Source organism: Fukomys damarensis, unplaced genomic scaffold (assembly GCF_012274545.1).
Source record: "Fukomys damarensis isolate Sample0158 unplaced genomic scaffold, DMR_v1.0_HiC HiC_scaffold_28, whole genome shotgun sequence".
Taxonomy (NCBI): domain Eukaryota; kingdom Metazoa; phylum Chordata; class Mammalia; order Rodentia; family Bathyergidae; genus Fukomys; species Fukomys damarensis.
Genome location: NW_022900940.1, coordinates 26,547,138 through 26,567,475, shown reverse-complemented (window position 1 = coordinate 26,567,475; position 20,338 = coordinate 26,547,138). Strand labels below are relative to the sequence as shown.

Below are 20,338 nucleotides of genomic sequence, written 5' to 3'. Positions count from 1 at the left end.
TATAATCTTCAGATATTTCTTCTATTTTCTTTTTCTTTTTTTCTTTTGGTACCAGAGATCAAACTCAGGACCTTGTCCTTTCAAAGCAGGCAACAGCATCACTGGAGCTAAATCTCAGGCCCAAAGGATAACTGTGATTCCTCTTCCCCTTCCTCTTCTTCTTCTCCTCCTTCCTGTGTGTGTGTGTGTGTGTGTGTGTGTGGCTCTGGGGATTGAATTTAGGACTTTGCTGTTGCAAGGCAGGTGGCAACATCACTGAGCTATATCCCTGGCCCCTACTTTATTGTTTTTAAATGTATTCCTCTATATTAATATAAATAAAATTGCACAAAAGTTGTCTATCCCAAGGCGAGTTTCTTCCATGCATTTTAAGTTCCTCTAGCTAAAAGACTCATAAAGGGCCATTTCTATCATTGTTGGCTATTTACCTGTCTCCAAATCAGTTACCTCCATTTCCCAAGAAGAGCATCACTTGCTGGTAGGAATAATAAAACTATCCCCTGACACCTGAGGGAATGTAAAGTCACCATGTCGGCTGGCCTCTGGTCTCTGGAGGAGACACAGACAGATGTGTCCCAACCAGCACCGCACTTGAAAACCCAGCCAACTCCAGGACGGGCCTATGATATGATTCCAAACCACCAACTACTAGACTCCCACAAGTGGTAGACTTGGAAAGAAAGCTTACTGAATGTAGAGTCTTTCAAAGGACTTGAGCTCAAGCTGCTGGAGTTATCCGAAATGTCCAATTCATCATCTAGCTCTGAATATGTATCTGTTCATCAATAAAAATAAAAAAGCAAATGAACCTTGAAACAGAGTCAGGGGTGCATTCATGCTGGCAGGACACCCTTTCACCAGAAGTACCTTTCTCGACAGTCTCCAGGTTGAAGTTGTCCTCGGACAGTATTTCATCGCAGGCTCTGTCTTCATCCTTCCCGCAGGGAGCCTGGAAGCTTTCCGGGGCCAGCTCTGCGCTTTCTGAAAGCTCGCTTTTCAGGCTGGCTGCTCCACTGCTGCTGCTACTCAAGCTCACCTTCTCAAATGCCTCCTGGAAAGAGAAATTCAATGTTTAACGCTGTCTTCCTTTCTCTTTCCCTTGCAGCACTCGAAGCTTGTTAGAATATATACTGAGGTGCTTAAAATACCATCATAAATATTTAATACAGATGTAACCTGAGTAGTTTCACCTAGTCACCTGCTCAGTCCACAAATACAAGAAAATCCAAGCTACCTGGGACATGAACGATGAGATGTGTCTAAGTGCCCAGTAACAGAGCAACGAAAAATCTGGAGAAAAACTGTCCCTCAAAGGAACAGACTATCAATGCAGCAGATCTTGCCTTTACATTTTTTCTAAAATATTTACCATCAAATCCTCTAACCCACTCATACTCTTTTATGTTCACCTTTTTTTTTTCTTTCTTCCCCAGCTCAGGAGAGTCTTCTTCTAATGATTCTCAGCTGATGTCATTGAAACTTTACCTAAAAATAAACGCCCAATGTATGATGGCCTTCTCCTCCTTCCCATCTTTTTATTGTAAATAAATCATCTAATTCCCTGTTCTAAAACCATAATTGACCTTTACAACCCTCTAAACAGTATACATCCAAGATGGTCAAGGGTATTAGTATTGAAATAAGATGAGAGAGACTTTTCAAGTTGAAAAACTTTCCACTGTATTAATGCAATTAGATGAGGGAATCCATGTATGTCTAAAACTAGCCGAACTATAGCAAAAGACTTTCACTCTTAAGAACAGCCATGGAAGCCGGGCAGGGCAGCACACACTTGTAATCATGGCTGCCCTGGAGGTAAAGGTGGGAGTATTGAAAGTTTGAGCCCAGACTGGACCATACAACAAAATCTGTATCTCAAGAGAAAGAAAGAAAAGAAGGGGGAAGAAGAAAATAACAAGTATGGATAAGAAGTGAGAGGAACTCATTTTTCTTTGGGTAACTGAAGAGCAGGGAAAAGCTGTGAGTTCTGAGTCAGGCAATTCCTGATTTAGAGAGGCCTGACTTGCAGCCAGTATCCAAGAGCCAGCTGGGTTGTAAATCAACAATCACTTGTAACTGCCCGAGTTGAATCCATGGTAGTTGGTGTTTGCATAAATTCTGATAAAAGGGAATTCACAATCTTAGATGCTTTTTCAGACTATAAGCATTGAAAATATGGTAAGAATACGTAGTTGTTTTGATTTAAAAACCTATACATTTGTAATAATCTCTTGCAGCAGTTTTTGGTTCAAAAAATCAATATAATTTTTGTTCTTGCTATAAGCCATATGCCACTGTAAGACACATTTTCCCTAATGTGATTTCTAGTGTTTTTCATTGTTAATACCCAAATTTTTATTCTGACAGCTCCTCAGAAAATTGGGTTTTAAAGGGATTTAGCCCATTTTAAATCCTTCAGTGACTTGCACAATGTCTGAACATAGCAAATTCTTTAAGAAACAAATAGCGCTTTGTTAATATCAAAAAGAAAAGGACCAGAGAAACCAGGTGAAATCCTTACGGATTGAATGGGTTTTGTAAATTCTGTGTTTGTTGTTGTGCCCCTTTACCCAGGAAGTCTACACTGTGAAGTGTTTTAAGGGTGAAGGGCACGGCATGCACACGGACACACCTGGAGGAATGAATGGGCCTCAACCTCCCTCTGCCATTTGCACTTAGGAGAAGCTGTAATGCCCATTCATCCCAGAGAGGACCATTCAGCAATGCCAGTGTGCCCTGATCACCCGGCAGGCACTGCCTAAAAGATGTCTAAATACTTTTGCTTTAAATGTTGAAGCCACCGAGATGTGTTCAGAAGACTCCTACAACAAGTACATGTACCCAGAAAGGAATTTAGCTTAAATGAAAAAGTGCAGCTTTAAAGGCGTGGAATTTGGCTGCTATCACCATTTTTATGTTGTAATTACTTAAAGACTTTTCAAGGAGTAGGAAAGAGAGTTAACTATATTTGGGGGGGGCAACTGCATCTCCTAGGAATGGATGGACATATTCTGGGTATCAATATGGCAGTAAGGAGAACACAATGCAAATCAGACAATAAAATTATCATTGGCATGGAAATCATCACTAATATAGAAGGCACTTCCTGTCACAGTACTGGTATAGGCACAATTATGTTTAGCTCAGTTTTGCTCATTATAATGTAATTTTTATGTGTGCCGCAGATCATAATACATTTTTAGTTGAATAGCAAGTCTAACACTAACAGACTGGCATTGCCCAAATTAACTGTGACAGTAGGGAAAGAATGAAGGGAGCTTATTTTTATTAAAATTAGTGCAATTTTTCAAATTTCCCACAATGTTAGTTTTATATAGAGAAGGGAAAAAAGAAATATAAAACATAACACCAGCTGTATCTTATGGATGCTATACTTTAGACCCATAAAAATGTATTATTTTTGTGTTTTTTTGTGGGGGGACAGGACCTCACTATGCAGTCCAGGCTGGCCTTGAACTCACTATGTAGACTAGGCTGGCTTCAAACTCACAGCAATCCTCCCATCTGAGCCTCCTATGTGCTGGGATTATAGGCATGCACCACCACATTCTGGCTATTTTTGTGCTTTAAAATATTCATACTCCACTAGTTTTATTTTTACCATTCTCTTCCATTAATTTAGTAGTAAGTGCCCTTAAATACATAAATTTGGATCTACCAGGTGATTGACAGAAATTCATCCAGCTGAAGTGATCTTTGATCAGTGAAAAATCACTTTCTATGCTTTTCATGAATGATAGCACAAAGACAATCCTAAATAGGAGAGAGGTCATTAACCTCATACTATCATCAGCAAACAGCCTGTAAATTTCAAGGTATTTTTTCAAAACTAGCCAATGTGGTCAGATCACTGAAGGGGTCACAGCTAAGGGGCTATAGCCCAGGCCTGCCTTGAGAGACCTGGCTTTGTCATTTCAGAGAGGCGAGCTGATAGAACAATGGACCCTGGTCCCTCTCTGTGGTAGACAGAAGTCTGTCAGCTCCAATCCATAATACTTCCCTTTCCCCATATTCCATACATCAAATCAGAGAATAATAGTTAAAACCAAACTAAGAACACTCGTGTTTTGGGCCAATAATCAGCTAAATTTATAAGGATTATATAACAGAGGGATTTTTCTCAAGTGTAGATCTTATTTCTTATTTTATATTGAATTTATTAACAAAAGTATTCATACAATGCAAAATTTTGCTACAAGAGTTACAGTGTTACTATCATTGCTCTCTTAGAAATTCTTTAAGATACTAGAACATATTAATAAATTATAACTAAGTTAGGCAATGAACTGTTCATTACAAGTCAATCTAAAAAAATTTTAAGATTTTCCATCACATAAAATATTTCACTGCTATCCCATAATTAACCTACTACCAAAAATGGATGAGTTCACTGCTATTCCTAACACAAGTACACATTTTCTGAAGTAATTACAGCAACAAAGAGGAAGCAATGTTACAATCTGAAAGTATCATTTGTTAAAAACACAGAAGATAAATGTTGCTATTGACCATATCTGTAAGACTGTAGACTAGTATATAAATCAAACTGAATATACACAGGGTGATCGCAAAATGCAATGAATGTTTACATTTAAAAACAATTATTACAGCAAAAGACACATTGCTATTCATTTCCCTAGTAATACTCTTCATTGTTTCAAACACACTTATCTCACCAATCCTGGCTCTCTCCAAAGCGGCTGTGGATGTCCTCTTTTGTGAGTGTCTTTACAAAGTGTGGTCAAAAATTGCTGCCCAGTACCGTCCAAGGGAAAGGCAGGCACATTGTAGAAACAGTCGTGGGTTCTCATCCACCTTAATCCCTGAATCTGGCACAGTGTGACTTCTGGTCTTTCCCCAAACTCAAAATGGAAAGTGCTGAGAAGTCATCATTTGGAATCAGTTCAGGGCAATCAAGGCAGCACAGCTAAAAGCACTCATGAAAAGGGACTTTCAGAATTGTTTAAGAAACTGGCAAGAACAAGGAGAGTAATGTGTTTGAAGTGAGGGGAAGTGTGTTGAGGGAATCGGTGGCAATGTTTCTTTAAATGATTTTTAAAAATCTAAACAGCATATTTTCAATTATACTTCATATATACCAATATCTGCAAAAGCATTTCAGATGAGGCCAGAATTAGGTCATTTTATTTAATATATAAAAGAAACAATGCACAGAGATTCATACAATGAGCAAGTTTTAAGGCACTCTATACTTGGATTTTTTAAAACTAAGAAATGTAATTGAAAACCGTCAATGCTCAAGGCATTCAAAAGTATAGCATGAGACATGGGTGGTATCAACAAAAATGAACCCCCAAATTAGAACCCCACTTACTGTTCCATTTATATCACAGAATTACATACAGAAAAGTTGGGTCATCTGCACACTTACCACAAAATGTCAAAATACCAAACTTATTATGTGCCAGTAGAGAAAACAGTTAAGATCAAGGAAAAGTAGTTACCACCATCTTTTGGTCAGACCACTGTGATCTTTTCTTGAACAATCTCCTGGCTTCCACCCTGTATTCTGAGGGTTCTATTCCTATACAACACCCAGCTATATCATTTTTTAAATTAATGTCACCCCTTTGCTTGCTCAAAACTCACATCACTTGAGTCCATACTATTCATGGGCTATAGCATCCTTGCCTCCTACTATCTCTGTTTCCAATCTACTTCTCTTCTCCTTGAGCTTGGCAGGCATGTTTCTACCTCAGGACCTTTGGACATCTGCTCCCTCTGTCAATAGTACTGTGTCCTTCAGGCTCACCAATTTATAACATTTTCATGTGTTTGCTCAAATATGGTGTAATCATAGGAATTTTCCTTGATATCCTTATTTAAAATGTCTCTCTTCCCATAGCTAACAATTTCTATTACCTTGACTTATTTTTGTCATGGCACTTAAATATATTTTTAATTTAGCTATTATTTATCTTTCCTTACTATTGAGTAGGTGGTCTTTCTTTTGTTCACTGCTGTATCAGTGGACCAGATACACTGAAGAAAAATAAATGCTCAATAAATTTTGTTCACTAAGTGAAAGAGAAGATTGAGCTTCTAAATATTGCAAAATTTTTCTCCATGTTCAAATGAATAGCAAAAATAAAATTGTAGTATGATTTCTTAAAGAAACTGACAAGCTTATTTAAAAGTTAATAAGGAAATGCAATAGACCTAAAATAGGGCCAGAGATTTATGTCAGTAGTTCCACTGCCTGCCTATAAGTGCAAAGTCCTGAGTTTGATCCCTGGTACCAAAAAAAAAAAAAAAAAAAAAAAAATCAAACTTGACAAAGAAGAATAAAGTTGGAAAACTTATATAACCCAATTTCAACATTTATTAAATAGCAACAAATCAAAGAATGCAGAGTTTCACTGAAATACAAGGAATAAAGTCAAAGGGTCTATTGTAGACCACAGTGACTATAATTATATCTTATAGTTTTGAATAATGCTGTGAGTGGAATTTAAATGTCTCACTATAAAAAAAAAACTGAAGTAATTCATTTGATAATTAGCTCAATTAAACCATAAAAATATTTTATATATCACACAAATATTCCATACATATATTTCACACATATATATATACACACACATATATACATATATATTTCATATATATATATTCTAAAACATCATGTTGGACATGATAAACAGTTGTATTTTAAAATTTGAAAAATAAAACAAAACATTTTACAAAATCTATAATAATCAAAACTGTGATATTGGCCTAAAAACAATATAAAGGTCAACAGGAAAGAGAGCCCAGAAAAAAATTGGCATATATATTGACATACAGTTTCAAAGATGCCGGGCAAAACTGCAAAGATGCTAAGTTAAATCAATGAGCAAAGATTAGCTATTTTGAGATCACATGGAAAAAAATGGATAACCATACAGAAAAATTGAATATCTTCACTGTTCTATGTGCAAAGTCTAATCAAAATGGATTATAGACCTGAATATAAAAGCTGTAACCATAAAATATTTACAAATAAAAAGGAGTAGGCCAGGGATTTTGCTCAGTGGTTTTGCTCTCTGCCTCACAAGTGCAAGGTCACGAGTTCCATCCCTAATACCAAAATAAAACAAAATAAAATAAACCTACAGTACAAATACAAAGTAGCCTATTTCTGCAACATTGAAGTAGGGAACAAATTTTCCTTAACAGGACCCAAAAAGCCCTGATAACAACCAACAAGAGAAATTAGAAAAATGAATTGGTCTTTCAAAGGTATAATTTTCTGCCATTCCAAAAAATAGCATTAATAAAAAGATGAGACAAATCAAAAATGAAAAAAATTTCTACAGTACATGTTTGGCAACAAGCTAGTACTTGAAATATATGAATAACTAAATTGTCAATAAAACAATGGGCAAAAGATTTGAGCAGATATTATACAGACATATACACACACATACAAAACCCCAGTAATTATCAGGAAAATGCAAACTAAAATCACAAGGAGATACAATTTTACAACAGTGCAAGGTTAAAATAAAAAAGACTGACAAAACCAAATGTTGGCAAAGATGTAGAACAGGTGAAACTCTCACACACTGCTCCTGAAAGTATTAAGTGGTACAATTTTGGAAAATTGGTAGTCACTTTTATAGTTAAACAACTACCTATTACCCAAAATTCTATTCCGATATATGTACCTAAGAGAAATGAAAATACAGCCATAATATGACAAGCAAGAAAGTTCATAGCAGTCTAAATTATAACAACCAAATTTGGAAACAAGGTAAGTGTACATCAAAAGAAGAACAGGTAAAACATAATGTATCACACTGTTTAATACTAGCTTGTAACATAAACAAATCACTATTCACACAGCATGGGTGAATCTCAAAGATGTCACAAGAAAGAAGCTAGATGCAAAAGGATTCATATATTAGACTGATTTGTGGTCTCACAACAGTCAAGAGTACTCTTCAGTGACATATCTGTCATCGTAACAATCTTTGTCCTGGCAGGGAAATGTAACAAAAATGTTCTGACTCTTGTTTTGGGTAAGGATTACACACGTGTCAAAAGTCACTGAATTAAGCAGTTAATGAATTAAACATTTTACTGTATGTAAATCATGTCAATTAAAAAAGGAAAAGGGAAGATTCCATATCCTTGTGGAAGTCCCTAAGATGCTACTATTTTTTTCTCAAAACATTTCCAAACCAAATCATGATATTTCCTGATCCTTCTCTCTGTGCATCATTACTTGCTGCTTTTCCAAAACCTTGGGGAGAAATTCAGTGAACAATTAACCACACAATAAAAGCAAAGAAGTTCATAAAAATATTGTCCTCTAAAAGTACATCATTTTCTACATGGCTTAATTTAATCTCTTGGCAGAGGACTGCAGACATACGCCTTTAGTAGTGTGCCCAGCAATTGTTAAGTGGCATATGGTATAATAAAAATAAAGTGACTCAGATAAATAAATAGCACAATTTAAATATGTGCACTAAGAAAATGAGAATCTGGATACTTGGATCTGTCTAAGTGGTCAACTATAAAAATATGTGAGAATTTAAAAACATATCAAATATCTATTAATAAACTTTGCTAAGAACACATAACAGATCATATTAGAAAACTATGATAAGAATCCCATAATGAAGTGAATTTCTGCAGGGTTTGTAAATTTTAAAATTAATCTTTGCTGATAAGTGCTAAAACGGCTGCTAAATGGAGTTTAAGATGATGCTTATTTTTTTCTTCACCAAAGCTTAGAAAATATTTCTAGAATTCACTATTTGAAGATTTACTCACCATCTTAACATAGGATAATTTACCAAGATCGGAAATGTGGGGCTGCATTTGCAAGATAGTTTTGGTAGAAATGTGGAAGATGGTGAAAAGCAAGAGAAAAATCCTAGATAATCTGAGTGGAACTGATTCAATCAGGATTTGGGCAGTTGGAGAAATTCACAGAGGCATGAGGGGAAATTCAGGTACAGCAAGAAAACACTGAACCACCAGAGAAAATTCATGATGGTCATAATGCTATATATACAATGTGGCTGATATGAGCATTTAATGGAAGGCCAGCCAGAGACCTTGTCTATCAGGCTGACTTTGGTATCTTTAGTACCTGGAATACTAGTACCTAATGGGAGGGATGTAGGACAGAAGAACAGAGAAGAATGAAGAAGGTGGCCAAGTTGGTGGGGCTGGGACAGTGCCCCCGTTCCCAGTGGGATCCTAATGGGCCATGTATTTACATGGATGGGAACCCAAAGCTGCGCTTGTGTCCCAGGGGAAAGGAGAAATAGCACTGGTGCTGGCTGGCAAGTTCACCAGGACACAGAGAGGAGTTCTTAAACTGATGATGCCACCAACAAAGTCATAATCAGGCCGTGGGAGCTAAGGTATCATGGGTCATCCACCAGGCATTAAAAAAAACCACAAAGAGGTTCTGAGTGGCAGATGCCATAAACACTTGACAAGAACAGAGGTCACAAGAACCACAGAGATGGGTTGACTTCATCTAAGGTTACCAGAAGCCAAGGAAGGGAGGGAAGAAGCACAGAGAACCGCCGCCCTCCCCAACTGACATCAGGTTGGTTCAACTTCTTCCTACACTTAGCTGCCATATTGAGGAGGGGACACAGAGAAGAGAAACCTTAAAATGGGAAAGGAACTTTTAGCCTAGAAATAGACATAACTGAAACTGGCCACATCTACCATTTACTGTCATCAGTAGAAACAGAGTTTTGAAAGAAAATTAACATTTTTGTGTGATGGATTTTTAGCCAAATTCATATGAAATGAAAAATCATTGGGCTACGTGGGACCTAATCAAGAAAAGTGCAAGGAGAAATCAGAATGTTGGAAATTAAGAGTCCAGGATTTAAATAAAAAACGAGAAAGGGTATTCAGACGGGTAAGATGGAAACCAGAACAAAGAAGTGAAATTATAGAAGAAAAAATATCAAAGGTGGGACGGGGGGACATGGACAATCGACAACAACTAGTTTTTAGTTTGGAAATTTGGTTGTTAAGTGATTTGGAGAATTCAAAATTTTAGTCCACTGTATCCTCAGGATTAATTTCAAACATCTCAGCAGGTAGTTAATTTTCCACCATGCACAAATATTTTTCCCCCAGACTTCAAACTATCCAGATAAAAACATGCATTGTAAGTTAGCAAACCTAAGTTTCAGTCCTGGGATAGGCTCTAACTTTCTGGATAACCATGGACAAGTTTCTTTACTTCTGGCTTCCTCTTCTTGTCTGCTAAGTTAAAACACACAACAATACTATTTCTAAGTTTCATTCTTAGTCCTAAAAGAGCTAAGCATCTCTATCTAGAGTTTCTAAATTTTCACTGTTCTATTCCATCCATAAGTGACTTCCATATTCAACGATCAAGCCCCGATCTTCCGTTTGCTATGGGAGCCTCCCTAAAATGTCTCCGCACATCTCACTGTTAATTACTCAAACTTGGCTCTCTCCTTAAACATCTCTTCCAAAAACTACTTATCTCTTTTGTCTTTCTAAGCATATAAACTACTTCACAGCTGGAACCACTGTAATTTCTCACAACTCTCAGGTTACCACACATGATGCCTTACATTCAGAAGACATCCAACGAATCCTTGTTCTTTCGTTATTCATTAGAGACTGCAAGCATTTTCAATTTTCCTTTCTGTGTGTGGCTCCCTGACAGGTGCTTATGGATGTAAAAGCAGTTTCCAAAATGAATGAGCTTAATAAACGAGTAGAGAGAAACCACCTTTCAGCTTCAGAACAGGCAGTAAGGATAAACTTTCTGTCTAATACTGTTGAAGGAGAAGCTATCATCCTTGTAAATCACACTCTGCGAGAACGTACTTTTGCCATGATTACTCTCAGTCTCCCTGGAACAGTCAACTCAGTTCCACGTGCACACATAGGTATATGCATTATTCAGCTCTGTAAACATTGGTTTGAAGCTGTACCCACAAAATTCTAATAATAGGAATGAAGCTGAAAGTTTTACATTGATTCTCCAGATTTTTTCCAGCATGAATTTTTTGAATGCTTATCTTTCTATTTGCTGGTGAAGATCGAAAGAGTGTACCTTTCAGACACGTCTATGCTAATTTTCTGTCTCAGATATAAAATAATATCTGAAGTGTGTTCAGCACATGGTTGACAGCACCAAAACACTGATTGTGGTTTTGACTATTATAATGCCACAACGCTGTCCGTATTACAATACCCTTTTAATTATTGACATTTCAGTAAAAATTGTTCCTTGTTTTATTCTGAGTAGTTCTTATCATTGTCAACTTAGTGCTCTCCTATGGTCTCTTATTTTGAACTAAAAAATTAAGAAGGTTAACATTTTCGCAAAGGAATGTTTTGCTTCACTTTCACAGTGGGTAAGGCACTGTACACAGGAGCAAGCTTTATTAGTAAAGACTTCTCTGTCCTTCTGAAATAGATATTTGTTCTTGTCTTTAGTAGCCTCGTATAAAATTGCATTAATTAAAAATAAGCTAAATGTGTGAGAGAAAATAGCACACTCCCTCAGTGAGAGAGGAGCCTTCAGTGTTTCTTGTCAATTGTTTGCTTACCAACTAATCTATAAAATTTCAGTAATTCACAGTAGATCCCTTATTGGTGCTGGGAATTTATAAAGTTTCACTGAATCCACTAATTTCTCTTTGACTATGATTTATCATTGGATGTGTGATTGCATTATTGATGTTAACTGCACTGGGAAAACATGCTACTATATTTGAAATGAAACAATCATAATACTGCTTAAGAGAAAAAGAGATAATGTTTTACACCTATAATTTTTCTGGCAGCACTGGTGTTGATGCTTTAAAAAATAATAATGGGTACCCAGTGAGGATAATGCCAATTAACTGTACACTTTCTTTTGATGAAATAAAATAACATGCCTTGCTTCCTTCTTTCACAAAGTTACATTTTTCCTTTTAATTTATATTTGGTTAATCTTGAAAGGAAAAATCATCAGTAGACTTAAAATAGTGTGCAAAGAAAAGGTATTATATGACTGTAAAGCAGTAATATAAGCTTTGCTTCGAAGTCAAGCATTTCTCTATGGTCCATAAAAGTCTGAGTGCTCTAGTGGGGCATTTCTTGAGGTTGATGTGTATTAATTGCATGACTGACACACATAAATTCATGCTAATTCTCCTTGGACAAATTAGCATTAGTCAGTGAGTTGCATCAACAAACTACTCTTACCATAAGAATTTTCCATTTTATGTAATTGATGCTATATTGCAATTTTACACCATTTTTCAAAGTTGCAAAATATCTTCAAACACATTAACTTATTTAATCCTAGCAGCCTCTGAAATAAGTATATTTCCCCCCTAATTTACAGGTGGGGGTACAACCTGAAGACCCTCATAGCCCCTTTCTCGACTTAAGAACTTTCCCTTTGTTTTACCTGGCCGTGACCTGAGAGTTAGAATTCTATAATTAAATTGTCACTCTAAATACATACTGAGGTAATGATGAATGAAATGATATGGCCTCTGGGATTTGCTTCAAAATAATCTGGAAAAGGAAGGGAGTGGTAAGTGGATAGGGATATAAAAGATAGAGGTTTAGGGCCAAATAGCTAATTGTTGAAGGTAGAAGATGGGTACAGGAAATATACTTTACCTTTAAAATTGAAATTTTCCATAATAAAGATTTTTTTAAAAGAGCTAAGTAAAAATAAATATATAAAATGATCTTTCTCAAGGTGTTTTGCTAAAGATAAGAGGCTTTCTGCTGTCAGGTTTCAAACTAGCTCCTCCCACCCTATCTGCTAGATGAATCTGATATGAAACGACTTTCATATCAAAATGGAAATTGGTTAAGTGGCTTTGCAGTGCAGAATTTAATAAAAGGCTCCATGTACTTAAGATATATAGAAATAGCTAAATCTTTTGAATTTTAGCCTACTCTGACTACTGTATTTTGGAAGCAACATGACATATATAGAATGATGTGTTTCGTATTGTTAGCTAGCTTTTACACAGTCAGGCAGTAAAATAACAAGCAAAGCAAGCTCTAACTCCCTGTGCTCAACAAGAGCTGTAACTCTAAATTATATGCTCCTAAACATAAACCAAGACCTTAGAAAGAAATTACAGCCAAGCTCAGCATTTAAGGCAAGGAAGATGACAGACTATCTCTCCAAAAGAAAATCATACTGAAACTTCAACTTCCGGCTTCCAAATACCTCCAGACAAACCCACTAAACAATAATACTTCTCTTCTTTTTAGCAAAGAATTCACTGGAAATGCTGTTATTCAAGATATTAGAACCACCTCTTCTTTGAAATTAACGTGTTACATAATTTTCTGAGCTGAGGTACAGAAAATCCTTAAGATCTTGGGAAGCAATTTAATGACCTGCTACCCTGACCAAAAAAGAAGAAAAAGAAAAGAAACAAAGAGCTTTATGAACCTATTGCTTTGGAACCTGCCATCAGATTAGAAGTAAAGAATATTTACTAGGTTGATGGTCCCTGGGCTGGGTCCTTGCTGGGATTCCAGAAGAGTAATAGGTCATAAGTCAAGGTTACAATAAGCACAGAGGAAAAAAAAAAATAAGACAGTAACAAGAGCATCACTGACACCACCACTTGTACATGTGGAAGTTTGTAGACTTCAGATCCCTTTTTTAGTCTATGTTCAGAGATACGCTTAAATATCAAAATAATGTGAAGGCTATTAGCAAGAAAGTTTTTTAAAATTGAAACTAGCAACAACATCATCACCACAAATTGTAATGAAAGCAATTACATAAGACAAATAAGAAAAATTTTAAGAAGCAAATGTTATCTCCTCCTCTGAATTTACTCACATTTTCATCCATGCTCTCAAAAGATGCAATCAGATTGCTGAAGAAACTAAATATAAGCATTCACTACTGTTTATACCAAGACAGTATTTTACACTTGAAGAAATGCTAAGAGAACTTTTAACACCTCCGAATTTTGCAATATACAATAAATTCTGCAATTGTTTTATGGAAGGTCAGTTATGTTTGGTTACTTCAATTTTCAGGTATCAAATATTTTCTACCTATAAATTAATTTTCTGTGAAACAAGTAGGAATGAATTGATGGCAGCCTATCAGAGTGCATCATGAGGAGACTGAGAGAACTGTAACTTACATGAGACAGCAGAGCCAGCTCATGGTGACACATGACAGCATTCCTATTGGCTTCCATAAAATATCTCTGTGTGCGCCTCCGTTCCCGGTCCAGTTTCTTCTCCAAGGCCAGCTGGGATGTAGATAAGTTGTCTAAATACTTCATCATGATATCTGATATCACTGAACTGACTTCTACAATATCTGGGCGGGCTTCTGCATCAGGAGTGAGGCACCTAAGAAAAGATAAGCTAATTATAAGGTCTGATTAAAACAAAATGGGTGAATATTTAAATATTTAAAATCGTGTTATAGCACAAGACACAGTGCCATTAATATCCTTCCAAACACTCCCACTCGCTTTGAACACACTCACCCCATCATTCTTGCCACCTTCTGAAGCAGTTCTGGAAGGCCTCTTTCATGAAATTGGTCATGTTTTCATGATTGCCTTGATGCCCTCAGTCAATCCAAACTGTTTAACTTTCATGGCCATTTTGGCTTTGGGGAAGAGCCAAAAGTCACACAGTGGCAGATCTGGTGAATGAGGTGGATGAGAGTATCTGTCATGTTTTTATGAGCCTGCTATTCTGATGGATGGAACTCAGGCTACTCCTTGCTATGTTTGATATGAAAGAAGACAAAGTAGCTTCAAAAGTAGCAAGAATGGTAGGATCAGTGTGATCAAAGTGAGGGGGAGAGGGCCAGGGATTTCGCTCAGTGGCACCGTGCCTGCCTATCACGCGCAAGGACCTGAGTTCAATCCCTGGTACCCCAAAAAGAAAGAAAAGCGAGGGGGAGAACTCTGAGCAGGATTCATGGCAGTAGGTCTTTTACTGTAATTTTTTTTTCATTTAAACCTTCACAGTATATTCTGATAACCCATTGTATAACATTGGTCAATGTTGGGATGAAACCAGGAATGTGAAGGGGCAAGGGTGAGCTTCACTACCCGTCTACCATTGTATTTTCACCCAAGAAAACCCAGAATAAGACAGGCATCAAGCATAGCTTTCAATCCAGCCCTCTCAAAAGACATTGGGAAAGCTGGGAAGAAGGGAGACAAAGCTACTTCTTCGTACGTTGGCTGGCAGACAGGAGTTATTGGCTGAACATGAAATTGCTCGTTAGGTTTCAGTAGAGGAGGGTGGTGTGGTCCTCACCTGTGTAGGCTAGCTGCATTCAGAGAATGCTGCCAGCTCATTGGTCATTGAACAAAGAGGGCTCTCAATAATATTGGTGCTGATGATCACCCTCGGTGCAACCAAAAAAGGAAAGTTTAGGGCAGGGGGTGCACTTTTTGGCCTCTCATACTGTGTATTGCAATATTAACAGCATTCAATTTGCGAGAGTTATACACAATATAACCATAAGTATAAAAGTCAGCACAGTTACTTAGAGGCTTAAGAAGTTTATGTCATCAAAAATAAAATCATATCAAATTTTAAATTGTAGAAGTTTACTGGACACACAAAAGAATCATTCACAAGTCAGGACAAAAGAGTAGTTCACAAGTCAGGACATAACTGAAATGAGAGTGAGAAGTTGGACTTATGGCATTAATTTATACATAAAAGAGAATGTATTTTGACCTTTATTGTGGTAGGCTGTTGAACATTATCATTCTTTTTAATGCAAACAGAAAGCTAGTTAATTTTAGTTTTTCTACAGGTTGTTAGTTTAATTTTACTGAATATGTTGCCAAGATACAAAGCCTTTGTTTTTTAATTAATGAGTTAGAATTTCAGAAAAATCTGGGTGACCTAAATTTTGGATAGTTATGGATAGCTGGGATTGGGGTGTACTGAAAGGGTGAACTCCCATTTTAATTTATCTTTTAAAAGTAGTAAATTTAAGTAACGATTTTGATATATTGCATGCTAATATTTTTCCATAATGTTGGAGGTCAGGAAGCGTCAATCGGTATATTAAAGAGAGTACCGTTCATGCCACAGTTAAATGCTAAAAGAAGGCTATTATTCTCCTTGCCCATAAAACTAAGTATCAAAATCATATAAGTACTTCTGGCAACCACTATAGCATGCTGTTTATTTTTAAACTCAAACTGTCTAATTTCACTGAAGTCATGTGTGCTTCTCAATGAAATTTGGCTTGTTTGGGTTTTAAGGAAAAACCAAACTTTCTCATTTTGTGCATGATTTAGCAATCTATACTCAGTTAATGCAACTTTCACCTATGCTGTCTCCCTTACTACACAATTATTCTTCATTACAAAAACTGAAATAAGACTCTACATGATAATTTGCTAGTGATTCTTTTTTAATGAGTTTGTTAACCATGACTAAAATACCTAAGTGTTAATCGGGTTCTCAAACATTTTCACTTTATGCTCTACCTTTATGCTTTTTCTTTTTAAGTTCTGAAGCAATGGACTATCTAAAGCAATGCATTATGATTATGACAGACATTTATAGCATCTGCTACATAATATTTAACAAAGTTCACTCTATGCATTCATTATGTACAAACTTAGCTGAGAGATCGTGGAGACAAAGCCATCTACATAATCTTTGGTGTCAACTGCAAAATGAAAAGGAGAGTAGTAGAGTCAATATCCCTCCACCTTTTTTTCTTGGTACCAGGGATCGAACTCATGACATTGCACTTGCGAGGCAGGCACAGTGCCACTGAGCTAAATCCCCAGCCCCAGTCAATCTCCCCTTCTTACACGTCAGGAGTCTTACAATTTCTGTGTAGTTGGAAAGCACTTGGTACACGAACGGGGGATGAGGAAGTTGCCACTGGATGGTCCACCCAGTGTGCCACTTTGTCAGCAGTAACCTCTGTCTTGCCCCCCATGACACAGTAGGGTATTTGCACCATTCTCAATATTTTCGAGCCTGTTTCCACATTCCATCTTGGGAGGAAGCTGAAGATAGTGTACACCTCTCCTCCTGACACAACCCAATCTCAGGTGGAGGCTAGCAGTGGTGATGGGAGACAGGGAGATGGAGAAGGCAGCTAGAGGGAAGCTCAGGGGACCAGAGGGCTGACGGCTAACAACTCACGCCAGGAGGCAGACGGTTGAAGGGACTTCACATGACCTGACGCTCCAAGGGCATGGAACGTGTTCCTTGCCCCACTGCATTTTATCTCCACAAATTCAAATATAAAACTAGGGAGAGTTTAAAGACCTCAGATAGAGTCTTAAACCCCAAGAACGGGACCATTTGAACATAGGGAATAATATTAGTCACTGTGAAGACAGTGCCTATGTGGTAGTGATGTGTGTATTCAAGTTTCTTGTCTTTGCTCTTAATCACAAAAGAAGCCAAACTGTTGATTTTTAGCTTGTAATTAGATAAGGTTCTTCATCTATCCTCACTGATAAAACTGGTAAAATTCTTCATTGCCCTAGTGCTGGTTGTAACTACCATGTGAGCAAACAAATCAACAAAAACCCAAGCATTTAAGGCTTTCATTAGTGCAAATATTTTCAACTCTCAAAACTGCTGATCTTTAAGCTGACTCAAGGTAATATTACCAGGTGAATTATCAGCTGACTTTTTAATAAAAAAGGTAACATGAACTAGTTTTATAATTATATAGTAATATACAGTATTACAATAAATGAGAAAAGAGTGGCCTCTGCCTTCCCGGCACTTAGTTATTCCCTTCTCTTACAAGGTTTCTCCCCACTCTGCATCTTTCATCATTCGAAAAGGCACAGGTTCTTGATCCAGTCGCTGGCACTGGAATCCCAGCTCACTACTTTATTAGTTATTGTCTTGGGTACACTACTTAGCTTCCAAGAGTTGATAGCCCATCTATAAAATCAGACAATAATATGATCTACTTCATTAAGCGGGCATGGTGATTAAATGCAGTAATTTCTGTAAAGTATCAGCACATTGTAAAAGCTCAATAAATTAAAGCCACATTCCACGCTTAGTTTTCTTCCATTTCCTCCCACATTTAACAAAAGCCCAGTCCTGTGGCTCCTACCTTCATGTGAATCTCAAGTCCCTATCCTTCTCCTATAATCCCATGACTATTAGAGTCTGTTTCACCATCCCTTGTTTGCACTACTGAAATAATCTCCTAAATAATATGCTCATTTCTTTTCCGCCTTTGATTCATACTGAAGTTGTTCCCCAAATATGTGTGAAATTGTCATCACTCTCTTCCTCAAAATTCTTCAATTAACTTCTCATACTCAGTAAGATAAATCCCACAACGCCACATACAATCTGTTACGGCTGTGTTTAGATGTCTCCCCAAAGCCTCATGTGGTCACAGGTGGAGCTTTTTCAGAGGAGGTGGCTGGAATCTAGTGTGTGTGCTGCTGGAATGGATTCATGGTGCAATGCTCAGGGGCACTAGGATGAAGGATGCGAGTGCTACCTGCCCTAAACTGCATAAAAGGAACAGAGAGATACAGTTAAGGTCCATTGCTTGCTTGCTTTTATTGTCTTCTGCTTGCCATAAACTTCTCTTCTGCAACGGCCCTCTGCCAATCCACCCTGCCTTATACTCAGCTGATTATAGACTAAAACCTCTACAGGCTCTGAACTAAATAAACCTTTCCCCCTTTGACTTTGGGTATCGGGTATTTTGTCTCAGCAATGAGAGAAAAGTAACCATGACAAGGTCTAGATTAAATTGCCCTTTCTCCCCACCCACTCTTTCCTGGCTCCGTCCCCTAACAACACATCAAATGCTTCTTACCTGTACCTCCCCAAATAGCCCAGGACTCTCCTCTGTCCCCCATTTCTTTATTATTCCATCTGCTTGATTTTTCTTCCGGATGGTAATAATGCCTTTTTCCAGACACTACCCCTTATGTGTTTGCCAAAAAACCTATACTTTCTTCCATATCTCAGTTTTGAATTGTCCTCAGACAGATGTACTGCTTTTATACACTGTTATTGTACTGTCTGTGTTTAAAAGCTTAAAACCACTGCAATTATTGTGCTGCAATGGTCTGATTCACTATAAACTAAAACCTTCTTGAGGGGAGAAAGGTATTTTCCCCTTTTCTATGATCTCCTCCACATGTAAAGTACAATTCAGGTCCTGAAAGGTATGCAGCAAAGTGAATGAACCAGTGAATGCAAATGAACTCAGCTTAATGTCTGAAGAATTTCCTGCCCATAATCCAAAGTGCTCAGCCACAGACCTCTGGATTTCCAGGACCATCTCCAACCAGAAGTTCCAGTTTGGTCTCACTGCTCTGAAATGATGTCTCATTTAGGTATGTCAGAGAAACTAAGGCTGACTACAGAAAATCTTCAGCCTCTGCTTTCATGATTCTCTAAGCAAATAAAGATCAAACTTGATCTAGAAAAAATCTGGGCTGTTTCCCTGAGCCCCACCCGCTTAGTCTCCCCACTCTGCCCTGAAAGCAGACAGCAAAAAAGATAGAGGGTGGAGTGTTCAGTTGTATTCATTTCATGTTTTATAAAACAAAGAGTTGAAGGTGAGGTGGAAAATGTGAAGATCCACTTGTCCTTAGAGCTGCTCCGTTAGTCATCACAACTGCCTCTGAAACAAAGCGCTAGACAGCTTATGCAACCAGGCCCAGAGAGAAAAATAAGGCAATTGGAATATTTTGCGCATAAAAGGAAATGTTCTTCCTTTTAAAAAAGAAAAGAGACAATACTCTCTTAACAGCATACTGGAAGGCAAAAATAATAATGCTGGTAACTGGACAGTGAGTGCAACAAGACATATTTATTTTCTGCCCCAAACTCTGAAGGGTTTCTAAGTTATTCTCTCAATCTGAAAGCTTGCTAGGAAAGAAAAGTGAACAACAAAATGTTTTCATATACAACATAAATAACAGGAAAAAGGAAAGGTTTCATACAGTAGACTTGCAAATATTGAGCTCTGCCTGATAAAACTGTAGAAATTAAAAACATTAGAATGCAGAAAATAAATCCTTAATAAAAATTTAAAAAGAATGTAGAAATTATGCCAATACAATGAAAGAAATTAAAATAACAGTTTAAGAATGCTATAGTAAACTGCCTCCTCAGTGGTGTGTTATAGTCCGATGGCTCTATCACATTATTAGTGATTGGCTTTGAAGCCAATGTTTGGATGAATCATAAATAATTATTAAGAATACTTTGATTTAGGGCCAGGAATTTAGCTCAGTGGTTCTACCACCTGACTCACAAGCGCAAGGTCCCAAGTTCAATCCCCGGTACCAAAAAAAAAAAAAAA

The 20,338-nt window shown here is 37.2% G+C and overlaps 1 protein-coding gene across 5 annotated transcripts in view; it reads right to left on the bottom strand.

Annotated features, from left to right (window-relative positions):
* Positions 1-20,338, bottom strand: part of Nek10 (NIMA related kinase 10) — a 237,548-nt gene that overhangs the window by 55,738 nt on the left and 161,472 nt on the right. For all 5 annotated transcript variants that reach the window (XM_010638285.3, XM_010638286.3, XM_010638287.3 and 2 more), the window contains 3 exons: positions 14,172-14,385; positions 868-1,051; positions 689-775 (listed from right to left, as the gene is read on the bottom strand). In XM_010638285.3, the coding sequence (XP_010636587.1) occupies positions 689-775; positions 868-1,051; positions 14,172-14,385 (485 nt within the window). The remainder of the gene's footprint in view (positions 1-688; positions 776-867; positions 1,052-14,171; positions 14,386-20,338) is intronic.